We start from the raw sequence: 22,631 nt of genomic DNA on the forward strand, positions 1-22,631 counted from the left end.
CCTTCCTGTGCAAGTCCTGCTCACATCAGTTTCCTTCCATCCAATTAGGCGACCTGGGAGACCCAGCCAGTACCGCCCAGATGGACTTCGGAGTGGTGATGGGGTACCTCCAAGAAGCTTACAGGATGGAACCAGGGAAGGTTTTGGACACTCCACATCACTCAAAGTTCCACTGGCTCGATCCCTGCAGATTAGTGAAGAGCTACTGAGCAGAAACCAATTGTCCACAGCTGCCAGCCTTGGGCCGTCTGGATTACAGAATCATGGACAGCACTTAATATTATCCAGGGAAGCCTCTTGGGCAAAACCTCATTACGAATTTAACCTCAACCGCATGAAGTTCAGGGGAAATGGTGCACTCAGCAACATCAGTGACCTTCCTTTTCTTGCAGAGAACTCTGCCTTTCCAAAAATGGCACATCAAACAAAACAAGATGGAAAAAGGGACATGAGCCATTCATCTCCTGTAGATTTAAAGATACCACAAGTTCGAGGAATGGATCTTTCTTGGGAGTCTCGCACTGGTGATCAGTACAGCTATAGCTCTTTGGTAATGGGTTCACAAACGGAGAGCGCGCTTAGTAAAAAATTAAGGGCTATTCTTCCAAAACAAAATAGAAAAAGCATATTAGATGCTGGACCTGATTCTTGGGGCTCAGATGCTGAGCAGTCTACCTCTGGACAGCCATATCCCACGTCGGATCAAGAAGGAGACCCTGGCTCCAAGCAGCCTCGGAAGAAAAGAGGGCGTTACAGACAGTACAACAGTGAGATACTGGAGGAAGCAATCTCGGTGGTTATGAGTGGAAAAATGAGTGTTTCCAAAGCTCAGAGTATTTATGGGATTCCCCACAGTACACTGGAGTACAAAGTAAAGGAGAGGCTGGGCACTTTGAAAAACCCTCCAAAGAAAAAGATGAAATTAATGAGGTCGGAGGGGCCAGATGTTTCTGTAAAGATTGAATTAGATCCCCAGGGAGAGGCAGCACAAAGTGCAAATGAATCAAAAACTGAGTAGGAATACTGTAGAGTGCCAATTACTGTACAAACTGGGTGAGCACTACTGCATCATTGTTCAGCTGTCACTGCTGCACCTGGCTTCATTACTGTGACACTTGCTTCTTTGCAGGTTTTGCATTGACTTGTGCACAGAGGTGAAAGGTGCATTCTGAATGTTGCATATTTTAAATTTCCATGTGCAGTATGGCTCGGAATATTGTTTGGCCTTTTGCATGTTTCTCTACACAGAGAATTGAGTTACCTCACAGAGACCAGATACATGGAAGTGGACTCCTTGCCTGTAGAGCCTGCATGTTTTTCTTTGTTTTCTTTTTTTTCTTAAGTTATGTTTGCCTTTACTTTAAAAAAAAAAAAAAAAAGAAAAGAAGAAGGAAAAGAAGAAAAAAAGCACCCTTTTAGAAAATTACCTCTGTTATACTGGGAGCTTTATCATTACAAATTGGAAAGCCATCTTACAAAAATATTCACATTTTTCTTCTTTGATTCAACTAATTGAAGGTTTAAGCTAAAACAAATGATGAACCTTTGACGTTAAGAAATTTGATTTCTCGATAAATACTTGGGTCATTTATAATTATACTTTATTATTTTCTTTTCATTATTAAATTTACTTACTAAATTAGCAATGTCTTAGTGCTCACCCAGAGGGGAGGCGGTGGAGATGTGCACACACTACCTTCAAAAATGTTTCAGTTCATTGCTTGGAACACTACCTTTGCTGTAATTTCATTTGAGATTTTCTAAGGGTAGAATTTGCTCTCACCAACAAGTGAGATTATAGCCTTATCTCATGGAGGACGCGCTCCCTTCTTACTCAGGAGCAGTCAGGGTACATTTCATAAACAATGGAGGATGCCTCGTTTTTGCAAACTTAGGTTTCTTTATATTTTTCAGTGGTTTTATAGAAGTGGTCATGTATTAACCAACAATGGAGTATTGTTGCGGCCAGTAGTTTTAAGATATCCAAGCTGTGTTTATTGGAAATCAGAGAATAGACAAAGCAATGTCTATCAGTAATTTTGGTGAAGCTAAAATGATGCTTAGAATTTTTAGCCTTGATAATTTTTACATAGATGAAGGATCTAAGTTTTTGGTAAGAAGAAAAATCACAATTCCAAGGTGACCTAATAGGATTAGGTTGCATGTTAATTCTGTTATTAGTTTAATTGGTAGTTTAGTTTAATTGGTAGTTTAGCTTCCTGGAGTTTCTGTTCTTTAACTAATTCAGATACTGCTACAAGATTGGGAGAGGTTGGATTTTAGATTTTAGTTAATTTTGTTTAACTAATTTCTTTTTCCCCTTGTTTTTATGGCGTCCTACATAATATCCCCTTCTTGACTTTTTCTGGTTGTTTAGCACACATTTCAGGCCCTTTCTGATCATGTTTGTGTAAGCACTCCTTAAAGAACGTCTTAAGCTTTGTTTGAGATGGGCACATGAAATTGCAGTAAGTTAAATTTGGAAGATTTATTTTCAACAGATAATTGCAAGAATACCTGATAAGTAAAGTCAGTGGAATTTAATCTTTTACTATGATTAGGCTAAAATTAGTATTTTGTGCAGGGTAAAATCCACACCACTTATACCCTATATTCTAATCTGCTGAGAAAGGTGATCAGGCCCTTCTAAATGCTTAGCCAAACCCCCAAATTATTGCCGTTTCTGAGTAAAATAAAATAAGCATACAATGATGATTAGGTTAAGATTGGTTATTTCAGGAGAACACTAACAACTTGAAAAGTAGTAAGAATAAGTCCAGACAGTCACCAGGCACAAATTTCTACTTGAGAACTTTGGACCCATTAATTCAGTTAGGTAACTGATAGATTTCACTTGCAACCTGTATGTTCAAAGGTTAGGCACACCATTGCTGCTGTTAAAATTAAGACACTACTCATTTTTTGACATAGGTTGGGTGTGGATTCTTCTTTTGATTTGGTTTATTTTGTAAAGCAATGTTATCAGTGGATGACACCTGCTTCTTGGCTTTTTAGTCTCAACAGACAAAGAGTTTGGTGTAGTATTAATGTGACTGCAAGATTTCCTGGCCTAGCTGGAAGTTGCAATAAAAATACAATATGAGATGCATGATTTTCATCTGCAGTTGAAGTTGTGTGAGGTTTGCTGAAAGCAAAAGGCTAAGCTTAAGAAGGAAAACCTCCTTTGTTCCCTCTCAGTTAGCACACAATTAATTGTAGCCATGGTTCCCTTTTGCACAATGCTTGGGGTACTCAGTATTCCAAAATTGTTGCAAAAAGATTCTTCGAGAAATTAATTTGTGCTTTTATTCCCTCTCAGAAAGACATCATTAAAGGCCCATCTAAAAATCTGGCCCTAAAAGTTGAACTTTTGTACTTTTACTCTTCAGAGAGAGGTTTAATCCTTGTGGTAGTTTGTAGTGATGTATGAGTTGAGTTATGTAACCTTTGTCATTGTAGTGTAATGGAGTGATCATTTTACTAACATAAATATTTTCTATGTGTGTTTCAGTGGATGACAATCGAGCAGCAGAAGAATGGTGTGCCTACTCTTTAATGCTGCAGTTTAAATAAGAGAACTTGTATTGTGTCATTTCAGACTGTAGGCTGAGAGTTGTAAATAGTGAAAATTGAGTACTTCTATTATTTGTTTTGGTTAGAAAGTGAATTTTAAAAACAAACCAAACTCTAAACTTCTCAGATTAAAGTCCTGAGACCTGAAGATTGTAATATTCATGTCTGTGAAGCTTTTAACATTACACTTGAGATCAGTCATGACTTGATATTCAGGTAAATTTTCTTTTCCAAGAAGCTTTTGAGTAAGCATATTTTCCTCCAAAGGTTGGTTGGCTGGTTTCTCTCTCTCTCTCTCTCCTTTTTTCTTTCGCTGTTGTTTTGTTAGAGTGTAGATTGTTTTAAAGCACTAATTGCATTACATTGGTAACTGCAATATAAAATAGCCATTATTGTTTTGTGAAGCATGGTTGAAATTAGATAGTGGTCCCTTTTAAAATTCATGAGCCTCTCAAAAAAAAAAAGACTTAAAAAAAAGACAAAAGCTGCTGAATATTTCAAAAGATATATATTTTACCTTATTGTAGGTTTGTAAAGTTAGTTTGTAATATTCAGGTGCACTTTTAATGTTAAACTTTGTGTTCAGAGTTCCATTATACTGCATATTTCTTGGAGGTGGCTGCCAGTCTTCATACCACAGTGGTCCCTTAATATTTGGTTTCTCTCTTGATTTGCCACTATGTTGTATGGCACTTTCAGTGTAGATATTCTAGTTTGGAGACGTCCTCATACATGTGTGGTGGAGATTGGTCTACTTGCATGCTTAATTTCTGCTAATCAGAGTTTTGCATGTCCCAGACAACAGTTGACCATTTTTATGGTATGGGAAAGTATAGTTCACATCTACCTGTCACAAAAGCCTTTTTTCTCATATTTTCCAGTAAGGCAAATGATGACATTATTCAAATTACATAACATTATTTGAACTAATGATAGGAAATAATATATTTAAAATAAATTCTTGCTTTTTTGTGAGAGAATATTACCATTACATACTAGATAAGCTACAATACTGTGACATCAGAACCACTATACAGTTGTAGGAGAACTAGAGTTTGGATGGTATTTTATCATTAGCATTCTTAGTTCTGAGAGAGCAAAATCAGCAGGCATGACCCAGTAAAATATATTATTTTACTTTGTTCAGCAGTCTTTCAAGTGACTGAATTATTTATGATGAGCTATACACTTTTATTCTGCTCCCCAAATACCATGAAGGACAAGGTCTCTCATTCAGGAAAAAATATTTATATTTGTGTATAATACTTTTAAATATAAGTTTGTTGTTATTCTGAAGTTTAGATGTTGCTTGATAAACCTTTGCTGCAGCAGATCATGAATATGAGCAAGGCTTTGTGTAATAGTAGGGTCCTTATGTGAAGTTAATTACTGTTCAGTTCTGGTGAGCAAGCTCAGAGGTGTGAAGTGTGTATTAGCTTTATTTGGTACAGTTTTACTTTACAACATTTGAAGTGCTTTAGAACTCTGGTTATCTTATAAATCGTTACCTCAACTAATTGGCATTTCTATCCCCTGTGTTTTACCTTAACTGTAATATAAGCTGTATGGGATCAGATAGCAAAACATTAAGTGGCACAATGAGGTGTTTAGCTCCCAATTTTCTGGAGAGAACTCTAAATCAGACTAAAATGACTACTGCTATGGCCCATATCCTAACTACCGTCTGTCATGGCAGTACATGGCAACCTTTGAGCTGCTGGTGTGTTCTGTGCCTACTCCAAGCACATGTTGCCAGACCTGGTTCTAAGCTTTTGTAATCCTTTTATATTGTATTGCCCTGTGATGATGAAACTTGGACTAATTTGGTTATTTTCATAAAACAGATTGCTAGTTCAGTGTCAGAACCTGAAATTCTTTAGAGCCATCAAATTGTGTTACTTTATTTGAAAGCCGTTGCAGCCTAGTAGCTTTCATTTTGAAACAAAATTTTGATTCTGTAATTCTTACTTAATCAAATGCTTGAGATTGTTTTCATGTCTCCATATTTGCTTTTATTTGGGTTGCTGTAATTGGCGATAGAATATGACAATAGGTTGGATTGCCCCATTTAATATTTTATTAGCAGATTGAAAATTACAGGAAGATTTCACACATTTTTTTGTTCCCTTTCCATCAGAATTAAATTTTTATTAATATTCTGGTCAATCCAGTATTATTCAAAGCTTGATGGCTTTAGCCAAATAGTCCATTTAGTAGACTATTGAACTATAGGTCTTTGAGATTTTGGGGTGTTTTGGGGGGGGTGTTCTTTTTGGTTTTTTAAAATCTGACTGCTTTAAATATGTATATACACACATACATATGTATGTATGTATATATATATATATATATATATATATATATATATATATAAAATTGTGGTACAAGGAACACAGACCTCCATACTCTTTATTTTGAACTAATGTCCTTGAGACTTGAAGATTGGTGAACATGGTGGCAAGGGAAAATAGAGAAATTTCTTTTCATAGCCTCTTTATTCCAACTTCCGCATTTGCCTTTTAAAGAAGCAAGCGTTAGCCCTATGCTGTAACACAGGCTGAGTGCCGGAAATGTTATAAAGGGAGCTTGGAGCAAGGGCTGGAACACAAGGTGGACAGGTGTAAACTTTAGAGAAGACGATAAAAATCAGCTGCCCCCGCTGTTTTAGATAAACTGAGAGCGAGTCTCGAGACACTGTATATAAAATTGGATCATGTGCATTTGATAGGAAAACTTTTTACTTTGTTTGAAAATGAGAATTTAGTGTTTGTTTGGCAGACAGTAAACATGAGTTAATTTTACAACTATTTGGGAGGTAATTTTAAGATTTCCAGTTCATTTAAAGCTGTATTCATAAAAGCATGAAAAGCAAGCACTTTTAGTAAACCACAGATTTATTGGATGTAGCAAATATTCATAATATTTAACTTTTATTGTTTGAATGTGAAAATGAACTCTTTATTCCTTGAACTGTCATTGAACAGGCTCGAGATATTCTCAACACTGGAAATGACCCTACACACATACCAAATAAATAGCCTAAAGCAGAGAGACATTTGAAGATTCATACCTCTTAAACTTCTTAGATTTGTCTTGAAAAACATTTTGTGAACCTAGAACCAGTATTAGTGCAGTCTTGGGTTCCTTGTTCTGCATAATTGCACCCTTTCTCAGGTATGTCCTGAAAACATAAATTTTTAAATCTCTTTGGAGATTAGCGTCTCAGTGGATAGTGTGTAAGGGGTGGGGGTGGGGGTTGGGAATAGTTGGAAACAGGATACTGACACAGTAGAGCAGGGATTTTTAAAATTCAGTAGCCAAATAGAATTTCAGTCTAGAATATTTTTGCCCCCACAGAATGAACAAAATGATTCCTATTTGGTAAGTGACCAGTGCTACACTCCTGAAAGTCTTTCATCCGGGTGACTTTTTTCTGCTTGGTGGTTGGGTATGTAGTGAACCTCACTGTCATTAGGAAAGCACTTCCCCAAATGTTTGAAGTTGTAGAGAAGGGATAAGTCAGCACTTTTCTGTTGAAACACTAAAGTCTTAATTTATCTCCAGAGTCTTAGGTACTGTAAGTTTTAGGATGATTATTTTAAAAACCATAACTACATGATATGGGATCAAATCACATTTATATAAGTAATCCTTATTTTAACAAATGACAATAACATTTTGTACCTTTCTAGTAATTCTCAGTAATTGCCTCATTTTCCCCATTTCATTTAAGCAGTTCAGGCATAGGAATTTGGAATTGGAGAGAAAGGGGGAAATAATTCCCCAAATGAAACATGTTATCAGACCATTTTAGAAGTATAAACCACTAAGGAAATGGGTAGAGATTCTCTCCCTTTTAAGTCTTCAGGGAATGAGCAGTATTTAGAATCTTTGGCTGAAATTCAAGCCTTTTTACTGTGTAAATTTTTAATACTAATTCACTCACATGCTTTTTACATCAGAGGACTGATATGGATCTTAATGGTTTTTAAGTTGTGGAAGGGTATATTTCTAAAACCAAGGGGGGGGTTGATTAACTAGGTTAGTATTACCAGCATTAGTGAGTTTAAAGAATCTTAGTATGTAATAGCGAAGTGTTTGATTAAAAATCTAATCCTATATTGCTAGTCAAAATTAGTTACGTTCTGATCTAGGAAAGATATAGTCCTTGGATATTGATATGCTGTGCTGTCAAAAAAAAAAAAAAAAAAAAACAGACCAGAAGAAACCTTTGTCCAACCCCCATGTGTGCTTGTTGTGATGGGATGTGCACTTAACAGTGGCTTGTTGCTGCTTTGGGGGAAATGCATAGACTATACATTGGAGCGTTTGCGTATAATTCTTTATGACCTCCACTTTAAGCTGTCAGACATTGGTATTTTATCAGTCCACACTGTTAAATAAAGCTAATGTTCTTAGAAAACCAACTTGTACACACTGTTTAAAAACCCTCAGGGACAGTTTTCACACTTTTCTCACTCAATTCAGGTACTTTGATGCTATTCGTAAACCTAACAGTGACTTGTATTTTTCTGTTTTGCTTTTATTTCAACGTGCTGGTAGCACATCTTTGATGAATGTCAACTTAAAAACTCAGTTCAGGTATCCAGGTATAACTCAGCCAAACAGATTTTAAAGCTGCGTAACTTTCCAGCACACGGTGCCTCACACTCTTATAGTGGCATTCTATAGATTCAGTTATAACTACTGAGCAGATATACGGGGGTTCCTGTTAACGGTGTATTTTTTTAAACATGCATACATGTATAGCCATCACATACACACACTTAAACTATATATTTTTAAATGCCACTAATAACCAGCACAACAAAAATAAACGACATTCCTAGCTGCTTCTCTAAAACTCTAACAGATGCAGTTTCTCCTTGATGTGGCTCTTGTTTCTTCATCATAACTACTACTAAATTCAAGCACTGGTCCTTGGGTGTCTGACCTCTACATTCTATTTATGCAATGTCTTCAGAGAATCTGTGCACTGGCCACTGTGATGGAACCATTGGGCCATAAGTGCTTTGAGTTTATCAGTAGTGTTCCTGCCAAAGTTGGTATTTTAACATTAAGTATGTAAAATGTCAAAAAAAAAAAAAAAGCAGAGGTCTAGGACTGCATGCAGCAGAAAGTTTTTATCTCAGTGTATTTTACAGCCTCAAAGACCTCAGTGACAAGTTCCTTCTGGTGGTGACTTGTCTTTTAAACACTTGTTTTCCACAGTGCTGCCTGTGCTTAGCAAATAAGTCAGCCCTCTGCTTTAGTATTTGATATCTTACATCTGAAAGAAACTCTATAAAACCCATAGCCTTTGAAGACATGGAAAATGGCATTTTTTTCAGATTTCTAGAAGTTCAGTGTCATGCAACAAAACAGGAACCCCCATTACTCTATGGACCTCATTTCAATATACTGTTTACAGTTTGACGGAATTGTATAATTTAATATTTCTCTTGTACTGTAGTTTATATTTATTTACAGATTTTTGTACTGTGTGATTTGAACTTTTTGTTCTTGCTATAATCATTTGTTTATGTAGTAGAGCACTTATGATCACAAAATAAGTTTTTGGGTTTGATTGCACTACATTAAATTTTTTAATGCAGTTCTGATTTTGACTGGACTTAAAATAAGCTGTGTCTTAATGTATGTGATGAGTACTTAAATTTTAATCCATGTGGTTCCCTTTTTTTATTTTTTTTCCTACATTGTATGTCAGAAGCACTAGTTCTTTCGTGCATGTGTAAGACTTAATGGTTCCATTGTATTATTTGACCATGACATTTTGGAGAAACATTCCCGGCTGTAATGTTGTGTATGGTAGTTCTCACTGGATGCTAGACTTTAAAAACCACTATTCTTCTAATAAATTTCGTTGTGAAAACTTGTTTTTAAAGCTTGGTTTCTGGTGCTTAAGATTTTTAATGCATTTTAACAGCTTACAAAAGGGTAAAACGAGTACTACGGCTTTAACATGTCAATCAGTCATCCTTTGACTCTTTCCAGATGAAATTTTTAGGTTATTAGAAATGGCACTACAGAATTACAGTTCAGTGTTCTAATGCAGATTCTACCTTGTCCCTATGTGTGTATTGACTTGATACTATCCCTGTACTGCAGTCACTTTCTTTATTGAATTGTTTACCTAAAAACTAATGTTTTCAGCTAACCGAGATAGGTTGGGTTTCATAATACCAGCTTCTGCTTAAAAGTCAAGTTTCCGTTGGGCAGTGGTGGCACACACTTTTAATCCCAACATTTGGGAGGTGGAGGCAGGTGGATCTCTGGGAGTTCTAGGCCAGCCTGGTCTACAGAATGAGTTCAGAATAACCAGGGCTACATAGAGAAGCCCTGTCTCAAAAAACAAGAAAAGGTCAGGTTTTCATAATTAGAATAAAAATTTCTTAACTAGGATTGGTTGTCAAAACAAAGACTTGGTACCTCGTTTGCTCTTGAGGCACAAATAGTAAAGTATCATTGTCAGCTATTGTTATCGTTGTTACAGTACTGTGGTCGTTGGGAAAAAGTTGATGAGAAATCCATGGTGTTTGGAAACTTGGTGTAAAGAAGTTGTATATTATAAAGTTTCTATTGTAAAGGGATTAAAGAACTAATTATAGATCCTAAAGATTAGAAATATGTGCAAAATATTTTAGCTTTTTTTTTCAACCTCATAATGTAATATAAGCAGAAATTGCGTGTTCATAGATGGGTCTTGTGGTGCATAATTGATCTGTTAATGGCTTTATTGTCTGAGACAGATTGGCTATATAGCTATGTCTTTTTTTAGTCTGTTCCTTAAAATAAGGCTTTTGGTTGGTAATACCGATGTTTGTTGGCTTCATCTTTTTGCTTATTCATGGCGTTTGTAGAATATTCTTCTGGAAACCTAACTATCGGTAAATTTCTTGTCATTTCTTCCACTATTCACTTTAAACTTGTGGCCAGATCAATGTAATAAGACTTCATTCAAACAGCTCATGTGAACGTTTTCTACAGTGGTCTGGCCTCAAGTTTGTATTTGGCTTTTGAACTACTGTGGCCCAGCTTTTAAAAAGTGACATATTTTAAACAATTTTTCTGATTATGCTTATATTTGAGGGTTAGTGCAGGCACCCTGGTGTCTAACAGGTGTGGGAATTAGAGAAATTCTCTAATAACAGAATTAATTCCCAAATATGTAACAGAAAGGGAGTTAGATAGAGCAAAAAAAAAAAAATCTACAGCAAAGGACAGCCACTTTATTCACAAAACAATAGTGCCAAAAAGGTTTGCTTTTTGCTTGGCCTTTACCAGATCCCTTGGTTCTGGTAAGTCGCTTGTGAATAGATGACTGAGCAATTACACTGTATAATGTTGCAGCTTGTAGCAATTCCCATTTTTTTATTTAGTGAATTGGATTTTTCTCTTGAGTAACACATATAGCTGATCCTATTTTTTTTTTTTTTGATGATGGCTGGAATAAAAAATAAAAGTCTTAATGCTCCTAAAATTACTAAGTTAATAAAAAGGTTTCATGAGGAATTTCTATTAAGAAAATCTTTGAGTTAATGATGTAATTCTCTTCTGCAGGGGAATGTTGGAGTCTGGAATGGTTGATAACACTAATTTGAGAATATATACCTAGCTGGGAAATATTTTAGATACTCTTCAGGTGGGTTTGTACCATTCCAGGACATTTCTGATCCATTAAAGGACAGGGGTGTAACACAAATCTACTTACATAATCAGCATGACAACATGTTGTTAAGCTTGTCTAAAGTTGTTTGAGTTACTAAAAGAAAGGGGTGTTTAAAATGTTAGTTTTATCTGTTAGTCTTTGATTAATAGACTGTGTTTTGATGAAGCATTGTTAGGTAGAGTTTTCCTGGTTAGTGGTATGCGTAGGACCCCAAGGCTGTAGTTGAAGTAGACCTGGTAAATCAAATTAGTGATCAAGGCAATAATAAATCATTTTGGCTATGTGAGGGCAATACCAATTATCTCAAAATATACATAGTGAGGTTTTCATAGCAGAACAATTGACAGAAATACATATGGAGATTGTGGGCAGAAATCTATACAATTAGTAATGGAACATTTTTTTAGAGACAGTTCAGTCCTTGGGGCTATATAAGTTCAAAAAGGTGACATGGGGTGTAGGATTCTTTCATTATTACTTCCTGCTGATAAGGGGCGAAGTTTTAGGTCTTGGAGACTGGAAATCGGGAAGAGCAGGTAGCTTTGGAGAAGTCTGTTTCTGGAGAATGCAACTCTGGCCTTCTGGGGTAAGAGCTGAAGGCCAGCGGCCTTGGCCAGAGGAAGAGCAATCTGTAACACTATAAATCTGGTGGAATAAGTAGTGTTAATGAAAGAACATGAAGATAAGGCATTTTTGAGAGGAAAACTTTTTTTCTTAGGTGCACGCTTGGTATTTTTAAGCATGTGGTCTTGGCAGGTGAAAAAAAACGGCATTCCAGGCCAGGGAGAGATGGAAAGTTCCTCTCCCCGGAAAAATTTGGCAGGTGGGAAAAGCAAACTGTAAACAAATAATACTTAATCTGAGTTTATTTTCACCTGTGGTAATGTTGGTGCATCTAAATTGATTTCTTGAAGCTCTTAAGAACCTTAAGAGGCAAAAATGTTAGGTATCTCAGGTTGTTGTTATTTGTAGCCTGTATTGAAATCCATGTTGTAGAAAAAGAAAAGAGACTCATCTTTGAGTCATAATAGAAGTTTGGAATCCTAAAAATTATTTTTGTTAAAAGAAGTAATATCCCCTTTCTTGTTTAAAAGGCTGTATGCAACTAAATTAAAGAGATGTCTCCATCAAGATCAGGAGAATTATTAAGTTAAATTTTTAACAAATGCATGAGGGCGATTGACTCCAAGTATGCATAATTAGAATAAATTGCAGAAGCTAGGACAAGGCATAGTTTTGCTTATAAGGAGTTATTTCTATCAACAGTAATATGTTTATAGATAAACATGTATATATAAAATATATTCAAAGAGTTCAATATGCAAATAATTTTATAAGATTAGTCAATAACTTATATATTTTAAGTAATAGCTTATAAATTAAAATATTTTTAGCTTATGAATTAAATTTTTATTATTTTTTATAGTTTGTGGTTAAAATAAATTATTTTTTGAGCTTATTGTATATTTATATATAACAAATTATCAAATTAATCATTAGTCTATCTCTTAATTTTTAATAGTTTATGATTACAGTAAGATTACTGTTAATAGTTTATAAGTTAGTTGACTTATAAACTTGGAACTTTATTATCTCTGTTTCTTAGCCTAAAAAATTAATAATGGAGTTATCTTAATATGGAGACAAAAGTTCTTAACCAAAAATACAGTAGAAGATTGGTAATTATAAACCCCTTATAATGTATCATGAGATAAATTAGACATGGTAAAGAGGCCAAAACAACTCCTTTTATGGGTGAAGGAAAGGGGAAAATGTATTTTAAACTGTTAATGAAGGTGGCAGGATAACAGAGAATGCATGGGCTCAGACATTTTTAAAAACTAGTTTTAAAAGACAGACATTTTGCAGCTGTGTTTTTATCTATACCTGTAAGGTAGATGACGTTTAATAAGACAATTAATTGGGCAGCTGAAGAAATGCCCCTAGTGTTTCGATTAGAGATTTTTGTAGTTAATGAAAACTGTAGTGTTTTTCAAAAGAAGCAACAGTGTGCTTTTTGGCTGACTGGCCTAAGGAACAGGGAGGATGGACACAGGCCAAAGTGAAGGCAAAGAGTATAAGTGATCAGAGGCAGAGACACAAGAGATAATAAACATTATAAAGTAAGATTTACCCAGTTTTATTGAACGTCTTCAATTAAACTGAAAAAGACCTGTAGAATTTTTACAAATTTTCAGAGTGATCATCCTCTATTCAGGATTCATCTGAAATGGGCTAACCAGAAGTTCCTATACATGGCTGCGATTTTTAAACAAACCAGGAGGTCGGGTAGCTTCATCCATATAGAGAGGAGAAGGAAAGGAAAATTTCTAGTACAGTGATCGGAGAAACAGCCTGGAGAAATACTTTATGAATGTTGGGAAGTCATCCTTTGTTTTCAAATCAGCCTGAGTAGTTCTGTAACCTGTAGGCGCAGGTGCTGTCTGCCTGCTCTGCACTCAAATGAGGAGCAGCAGGCCACTTGAGCTCCCTGCAGCATGTAGTTTGAAGAGCAAAATTTAACTGTTAAGTTTCCAGGAGTCATAGTAAAGAAAGCCGTTTGGAATAGGCAGGAATCTGAACTGCCAGCCATAAAAGCTGGGGAGAACGTGGCAAAAACATCATTGGCCCTCCTCGCCTGCATTTTCAGGTGGTCTTGTTAAGTGGTTAGTTAGAAGTAACAAGGCACACCGCTCAGGAGTGTAGCATTTCGCTGCCTCTCTGTTAGACCCTGAGTAAAATAGCAGTGAGTTTTTATTTTTTTGGCTGAGAGTTTGACTTACAGTTATATCCTCCAAGGTAAAGTTTTCTATGCCTGACTTATCAATATCATCTCTTGAACTGTTAATTCGAACAATTGACTGTTGCATTGTAGATTTTGTTTGATCTTTAGTTAGAGAGAAAATTACATAAAGAGAACACTTGAGTAAGGGGGAAAATTCACTCATCCATAACAGAGCATTGATGTCCTTCGAACCAGGACTAGTGTTTACTGACTAATACTCTATTTAAATGTTCAACACTGTTTTATTAGATCCTTTGTGTTTTATCTGTGTAGTAAGGGTGTTTGAATGACTTTTAGGTCTTTCAACCTTGGATCTTGTACAAATAATTTTTAATTAACAAATAAATACACAAATCCGCTTGAATATTGGAAATAAGTAGCTACCCTTTATAGAATAAGGCATTAGAAACCTGGTTACATCATTGCAGTGTTTTCTCAATGGAAAAGATATTGAAATAGATTTTAATGTTATTTTCAATAGCTTGTGTTCAAAACTAGTTCACAATGTTAAACATTATGAACTATATGTTAATGAGATGGTATTTTTGCAAGAATCACCAAGCAGTCACTTTTTATTCTATTATTTTTATTGGTTTCAGTTTCTCTGTTGGGTGTAGCCTAATTCCACCTTAACTATTTAGACATAATATAGGTCTGGGAGTCATAGGTATATTTAGTTTTAGTTAAAATTAACCTTTTAAGAATATACAGAACTGGGTTCTATTCCAGAACACTGTGATAATCTATACATGTGAAACTTGAGTGTATTCTCTATTTTCAAAGTGTCTTGCAGGAGCCCAGGCCTCCTCCCCCTCTTAATTGTAGTTAAAACATTTAAGCCAGGTGTAGTAGCATAGCCCTTAACTCCAGTACTTAGGAGGCAGGAGGATCATGAGTTCAAAGCTAGTTGGGGCTACATGATGAGACTATCTCAAAGTGTGTGAAATTTGTCATTTTAGCCTTTTTTCCCCTTTTATTTATGTGTATGGGTGTTTTGTCAGCATGTGTGTCTGTACACCACTTGCCTGCTGTGGAGGCCAGAAGAGGCCATCTGAAATGAGTGAAGAGGGGGTTGTAAGCTGTTGTGTAGGTGCTGAAAAATGAGGCCTCTTACCCAGTTCCTCTCCCTCCCCCTTCCCACCCATGCATTGGTGTTTTGACTGCATGTATACCCGTGTAAGGTTGTCCGAACTGGAACTCCCTGGAACTGGAGTAACAGGCAGTTAAGAGCTGCATTGTAGGTGCTGGGAATTGAACTCAGGTCCTCTGGAAAAGCAGCCAGTGCTCTTAACTGCTCAGCCATCTCTCCAGCCTTCTCTTAGCTATTTTTCAAGTGCATAGTTAAGTACATTCTTATTGTACAATCACAAGAGACTTGGTTAGCTTGCTGACTAATGTGAAGTCTTGGTACCATTCCAATCTTTCCTGAGGTGAAAACATGAATGTTGGGGAGTTTAAGGGATTTAATTTTGTTTATACTACTGTAGCATGATTCACACAATCTAAAATGAGAATGAGGAATTTTACCATTAGATTCAGCTCAACTAATTAAATTTCAATAAGTTTGATTCTAGTAAACATGTCAAGGAAGTGAATAATATCAATTATTAAAAGCTTGGGACTTGGATGTAGAGCAAAAACCATAAATTGAAGCCTTTTAAAGTCTCAATAAGCCTGAATAGGTAGGAAAAGAGTAGGTATCCAAGTCCGGCAAACAGAATTTTAAAGTTTTAAAGCCTTAGCCTTCTATTGCTCTACAGTTTTAACAAGTTACCAAACCTGTTTTTGCCCTCTGTAAAAAGGGGCTGTATTACCTGTCATGTCCAGTTGCTGTGGAACTAAACTAGACCCTGCATGTAAACTAGCACTAAGGCGGACTCCTACTGGGCACACGCAAGTGTTGGGATTTATGAGTCCTGGCCTTCAGCTGCTTTTCCCTTCTAGCTAGAAGCTGTGCCTAGTTAGAAGATCAGAGGATCACCTGTTGACCATTAACTGCAGTGCATTTAAGTCTACATGGTGTTAATAAAGTGAGGCTTTCTGAACCAGCGTTGGGAGTTGTGTGTGTCAGTCTATCTCTGTGTCGGAGTTTTCAATCTCCAGTCCCTTGCCCTAAGCCCGCGAACTGGGTCTAGCACACCAAGCGCAGACAAGTGGGCGCGGTGCGCGGCACGCAAGTGTCCAATAAATTAAAGCAGAAGTGAATTGCTTGGAGGTGTCATAATTTACTGTGAAAGTAGGAGGAAATCAGATTGCTCTGTCTTGTGAAGGCCGCCAGAACTTTGAAAATGAGGCAGACATGTTTATGTTAGATTGAGGCATGGTCAGTCTTGTTTTCGCCCCAGTTGAGGACTATGAGTGAAAAAGTGCCTGTCTGTATTTTGTGATCCTGTTTTGGGAAAATTAAACCAGTCATTCCTTGTTTCTTAAAACAACAGCAATCTAAATCAAAATAGAGCCAGTGTCAAAGTAGAAGATAAAAGCAAGCAGACGTCATTATCTATCTATCTGTCTGTCTGTCTGTCTGTCTATCATGCAGTATTCTGCTTACATGTCTGCCCACAGGCCAGAAGAGAGCACCAGATCTCATTATGGATGGTTGTGAGCCACATTGTGTTTACTAGGAACTGAACTAAGGACCTCTGGAAGAGCAGCCAGTGCTCATAACTGCTGAGCCATCTCTCCAGCCCCAAAGATACAGTTTTAAAAGTATATGGAGACCCAGAAAGATGACTCGTCAGTTAAGAGCACTGGTTGCTCTTTCAGAGGACCAGGGTTCAATACTCAGAACCCACACAGGAGCTCAGCAGTGTTTGTACCTTTAGACTCAGGATCTAATGCCCTCTTCTGGCCCTTGCAGGCACTAAGCACAATAAATATGGTGCACATACATATTTACAAGCAAGTACACATAAACTTTTATTAAAATGTTAGGCATTTTAATAAAAGGTGGAGAGAAATTGAGAGAAGAGCTGCATTTGCTGCACACAGGGAAATGGGCCAAAGGGTGGAGTGTGAAGCAATGGGAAGTCGGCAGAAGATTCATAGATAAACCACGAGACAAGACCTGGGTTGGGCTTTGGAAAGAACAAGTGTAAATAATAGCAGCATCTAAAATAAACTGGTGGCAACGAGCTTCCAAGAAAACCAACCTATGTAACTGAACTCAGTAGTGTATTGGAAGCAAGAGAAGTGATAGGAATAGTGATAAATATTTAATAGAGCCTCGTCAGCTTTATGTCTACATGGGAGTATATACATTTAGTTACGTTTTTGTCTTTCAATGTTCCTATGTAAAACCAATATGAATCTAAGTTCACCCTTACACCATAACACCTTCCACACCTTACACCATATCTCAGCAGTGGCTTTGGGTGTTTCTAAATAAAGTCTGGTGCAGGATAATTTTAAAAGGCTAATAATGACAATACCTCAGAGAAGGAAAAGTAAATGCAAAACACTTGGGCTACGTTCAGTGTAGTCTAGCTTCTCAGACTGAGGTGGGAATGCTTGAGTTCTAGACCAACACAGGCAACATAGCAAGACCCCATCTCCTAAGAAACTAAAATGTGAGCTCGAAGCAGTGGTTTCAGTTAAGAAATGTGAGCTCGAAGCAGTGGTGGCAGTTAAGAATACTCTCCTAGAGGATCTGGGTTCAATTTCTAGCACCTACTCGACAGTTCACTACCTCCTTTAAGTTCAGTCCCAGGGGATCGAACACCCTCTTCTGGTCTCTGTGAGCACCAGGCATGCACTTGGTATACAAATGTCCATGCAGGTAAAACACCCATGCACATAAATTCTTTTAAAAAGAAACTGAAATACTTTGTTTATCCCTGTATTTCAATTTCATACACACACACATTTCTTTTGTCCCATATCTATGAAGCAGACAATTGAGAATACTAAATTGTAGGCATCTTTAGATAATTACTTAGGAATAATTTTCATTGTGTTCATTTTAAGTAATTTGCTATATGCCATCAAAGACCTCACACTTTAGGATATACCACAGATGTGTGTAGTTCTAAAATCTAAAATTTCAAGAGTGGAAACTTAAGAACCTCAAGGGAACATGAGAAAGTTAAGAGGCTGGAGGTCAGGACATTGCAGAGCTGTTTGGTCCGTATATCATCTGCAGGTTTTCCCCTTCCTCTCACCCAAAAAGATGATGTCAGAAAGTACAGCAGTTTATTTCTTGAGACAGTTGTGTTGTTGAGCTTTTCATGAAGTATGACGTCTTTTAGTTTCATTTCTGTTTTCTCCTCTCATAGCTGTTTTAGATGGATATCCCTCCGCCTGCACTGCCCTGTGTATTCGAAATGTTTTTATTTGAGATTATGATGATTATAACAAAGGAAATACATATCCATTCCTGGGAATGTGTCTAATGGTGGGTCTGTAGCACTTGGGCTGTGCCAGATCTTTCAGCAGTTATTTGTCTCTTTACCATTCTTAAAGAAACACGGAGCATTACAAAATTAGTCCTTTCTTTGGGGAAGGAACCCTTCCTGTCTATATTTTGTTTAAGGGGTAGTAGTTTTGTTCTGATGATTTAAACTGGGAATTAAAGAGCAGTTTCCCTAAGAACAACATAGATTTAATTTTCACTTGAGAAGAAGAAAGAAAAAGTAATAAATAATGTAGTCTCTGGCTTATTCTGTGCTCTCATGTGAGTGACCTTACCATCCAGACTTCCAACTCTGTAGGGCTCAGGATACATGACTTCTCAGCTCACGGCCAGAGGTCATGTCTCTGCCTGAAGTGGAAACTGGTTTATTTCTGAAGTCGACTTCAGCATTTCCTAGGAGTTCTTGTTCTGACACTTAGTTTGTAATCTACCAAATTAGTGTTCAGTTCCATCACTGAATGTTGTAACTTCAGGAACTGTTGTTTTAAGTTTATGCCATTGATTCCAAATCTCATCTTTTACATCCTTTAAATTTCCTTTTGTCTAACGAGCATCAACTGTAGTATGTTTGATCTCGACTGGGGTGACTGAGCTACAAGCAAATGTGAGTTTGGCGGGCAAGACTTACGAAGTTTGTTGGAAATGTCTACTTTCTGAGCCCATCACACTGTGGAAAGGGGTTGGCCCTTGTGCTCCGCCCCTTCTCTAGCTCACGCCTCTCACTGCTCACCATTTGCTGAGAGACCTAAAGCGTCAGTAACATTGAAACCAGGCTGTGGTGGCACAGGCCTTTAATACCAGCACTTGGGAGGCAGAGGCAAGTGGATCTGTGTGAGTTTGAGGCCAGCCTGATCTACAAAGGGAGTTCCAGGACAGCCAAAACTGTTGCACAGAGAAACCCTGTCTTGAAAAACAAACAAGCAAAAAAAAAAAAGTAACCTTAAATCTTCTATGTTGTTGTATTTTACTATAACGTAATAAGACTGACTGGTTAAAAATCAGAAAGTTTAAAAACCAAGATGAGCAGCTTTAGCTGGTGTGTGTGTGTGTGTGTGTGTGTGTGTGTGTGTTGCATGTAGCAGCCAGAACTCTGTATTGGGTATTCTCCTCTAGTGATCCTCACCTTATTTTGTCAAACTCTGTCTCATAAAACTAGAGCTCACCAATTCGAACTAGAACATTGGTTCTCAACCTTCCTAATGCTGCAGCCCTTTAGTACAGTGATTCCCCAACCATACAATTATTTCTTTGCTGCTTCATTACTGTAATGCTACTGTTATGTATCGCAATGTACGTAAGTACCTGATATGCAACCCCAAAGGGGTTGCTAGACTAGACTGTTTGGTCAGTTGGCCCCACAGATCCTCCTTGTTTTTACCTCCCCAGGCTGAGATTATAAGAACTTGCCACTAGGTGCACACTTCTTTGCCCCCATTCTTTATGTGCAAGCTAGGGAGCAAGCTCAGGTTCTTATACTGTGCATGACAAGAACTTCACTGACCGAGCTGGCTCCCCAGCTCTACTTTTTTACTTGTAGCTGGTTTACTTCTAGCCAGTTCTGGGAGGGGGGAGAGGGAGGGAGGGAGGTTGGGAGGTTGGTTTAGACATGCAAGACTTCTGGATATGAGAAGTTAAGGACAAATGTACCATCAAAGCATTCAGGTCGGTCACAGCTCAGGGGTTTCTGGGCCATTCCTGAAGTCTGTGGTATCTTCAGCAGTAAGAGCTTTCTTTGGGGACAAACCAATGGCGATTGTAATAGGCTGTATGTTTTGGAAATCTCCTGGACAGCCCTGGCCAACAACTCAAAAAAGGAACTTCTCGTGTCTGGTATTGGCTTTTGTTAGGTGATCTTGGGCTATTGGAAGAAGCACCATCAACCCAGATGAAAAAAGTTCATTAAAACCATATATGTTTAAAGATTATACAAAATTGTGTGTATTATAGTTTTTTAAAGGTAAATAGTTAAACTCTTTGTGACTTTTTTTCTGGGATCCTTATTATTTTACCCTCCTCCTTTTATATATCCTTCCCTCCTTTAAGTGTCCCTTTTCCCGTTTCTCCTATCAGATAACTTATATCTTCCCATTTCCCCTCTACTGATCCCCACCCGCAGCCTGAACCTTTCAGCAGATTCACCACACCTTGGAAAAGACTTAAGAGTGAGGACATGGGAAGCATCCTTTCAGTTTACTGCCAGTAAATACCACTTGTACACCTTGGTAGGGGACTGTGGATACATGTTTATGTTTTCTTCAGAGACGCAAGCCAGAGTTGACGCTGCTTAAAGCCTTCTTGCTCTTCATGTTCTCAGACTAACCTTTTCTGTGCCTAACATTAGCTCCTATGTATAGTTAGTGTTGGTCTTGTTCAGTGTGTATATATATATATATATATATATATATATATATATATATATATATATATATATCTTGGTGGTGATTTGCGTACCTAGCAGTCTTTAAGTGGTCAAGAGCTAGCTGCTGGGGAGAGCCTGAACCTATTACTCCAGATTCTAGATCCTTATACTTGACCCTCAGCTCCCTGCCACATTTTCACCTGTCCTTTCCTGGAAACTAGCATAGACATCGACTGTCCACCATTTATATCAACCACAGGAATGTAAGTATTGTAATATTGACTGAATAGGAGAGTTCAGCAGTGCCTAACCTCTGATCTAGAAAAACACCATTGAGTAAATCATTAAAGATAGGGTTGTGAAGCAACTCATTGCTTTTAAACTGTGCCTTTTACAGTTTTTATGAGTATTATCTTATCCTTTTACCACACCCTTCTAAATTAGCCATTGAGCTAAAGGTAGAAAGACTGTGTGATCAAGGCCATGCTGGCCATTTCTCACCACGGAGATAAACCGAGGACTAATTCTGAGAGTTGGAAGTCAGGTTCCTTGCCTTTTACAACCCCTCTCCTGTTTCCCAATCCCTGTGATTTCACTGTGCTTTGGTGGTAGTATTTAAGTATTTCTGCTTGATAAATAATTTACTTAACTATAACAGGAAGGGCTCTGTTGTGCAGAAATAACATGTGATTTCAACATTACATAAAGTCAGGCAGATGATTGCAACGTCTCTGCTATATTTTTCATATTTAGTCAGGTGTCAAGAACATAATATGATACAGATTAATCACTGAACCAAAATACTATGGTTTTTTGTTTTTTTGGGGGGGGGTGTTTGTTTGTTTGTTTGTTTGTTTTTGAGAGTTAGAGTGAGGGAATTGTCTGCAAGATAGAATCTCTCTGCTCTGGGTTCACTGCTGGTTGCCTAGGAACGTTAGTGTGAATGCTGTATTCGGGCTCTGTTAATATGCAGGACTACTTGAATAACATCCAACAAGGGTTAAAATTAGACATTTAAAACATACTGATACCATTTTTTGAAAGCCAAACATGAAAAATGCAGCAATATAATTATCAGGAAGTTAAGATTAACTCTAATAGAAAAAGATAATATCTCCCGAATAAATCGGGAGCATGGGGACCATGGGAGAGGGTTGAAGGGGAGGGGAGAGGAAGGGAGAGGAGCACAGAGAAAAATGTATAGCTCAATAAAATAAAATTTTAAAAAGATTAACTCTAAATATTAAATGGCCAAGTCATAAAAAATTAAAAATCATCTAAATTTAGATTTAGTTAAGAAACATTTTAGAGGGGAAAAGTAAGTAGTAATTTGAAGGCACAGCCAAAAGTGACTTTATGGCTATAGTTGTAAAGTTAGCTATTTAATGATACCTGGACAAAGGTTGGGGTTAATGTGCAAGTTCTTGGCTCCAAGGACACTACTGATGGGCTCCTGCCTGTGCTTCCAAATCGTTTGCAAACAGATCAGATTCAGAGCCAGAGGGACAGAAAAGAGTGTGTAGGGGAGAAGTTGTATCAAACTCTGGGGTCCATTCACATAGGCTCCCTAAAAGCTAAGCATCCAGAAGCATAAACCAACTGTGAAACTCCTTGACCATTTCTGCAGGCAATGCCTGTGACCTGTCTTGAGTCTAGTATTGGCCTCTCCCACCACCTTGACCTTGTGTCACAGAGAGCAGACAAATGCTTCACCATGTGTAGACAGCTTTCCTGCAGAGCAGCTATGTAGCTGAAATGTTCACTGCCAATGGTCTAGGGGAATCGGTGGCTAGTGTGACAATAGTGCTTCTGC

The 22,631-nt window shown here is 37.4% G+C and overlaps 1 protein-coding gene across 10 annotated transcripts in view; it reads left to right on the forward strand.

Annotated features, from left to right (window-relative positions):
- The window catches only part of Lcor (ligand dependent nuclear receptor corepressor), a 113,162-nt gene that overhangs the window by 75,879 nt on the left and 14,652 nt on the right, over positions 1–22,631 (forward strand). Inside the window, exon 8 of one of the 10 annotated variants that reach the window (XM_038316846.1) lies at positions 49–5,918. The exons of the other annotated variants lie outside the window; for them this stretch is intronic. Within the exon in view, the coding sequence (XP_038172774.1) occupies positions 49–1,018 (970 nt within the window). The 3' untranslated portion in view covers positions 1,019–5,918. Of the gene's footprint in view, positions 1–48; positions 5,919–22,631 lie in introns of those variants that run through there. 10 annotated transcript variants of the gene reach the window in all.

The sequence above is a fragment of the Arvicola amphibius genome, chromosome 1 (genome assembly GCF_903992535.2).
Source record: "Arvicola amphibius chromosome 1, mArvAmp1.2, whole genome shotgun sequence".
In the NCBI taxonomy this organism is placed as follows: domain Eukaryota; kingdom Metazoa; phylum Chordata; class Mammalia; order Rodentia; family Cricetidae; genus Arvicola; species Arvicola amphibius.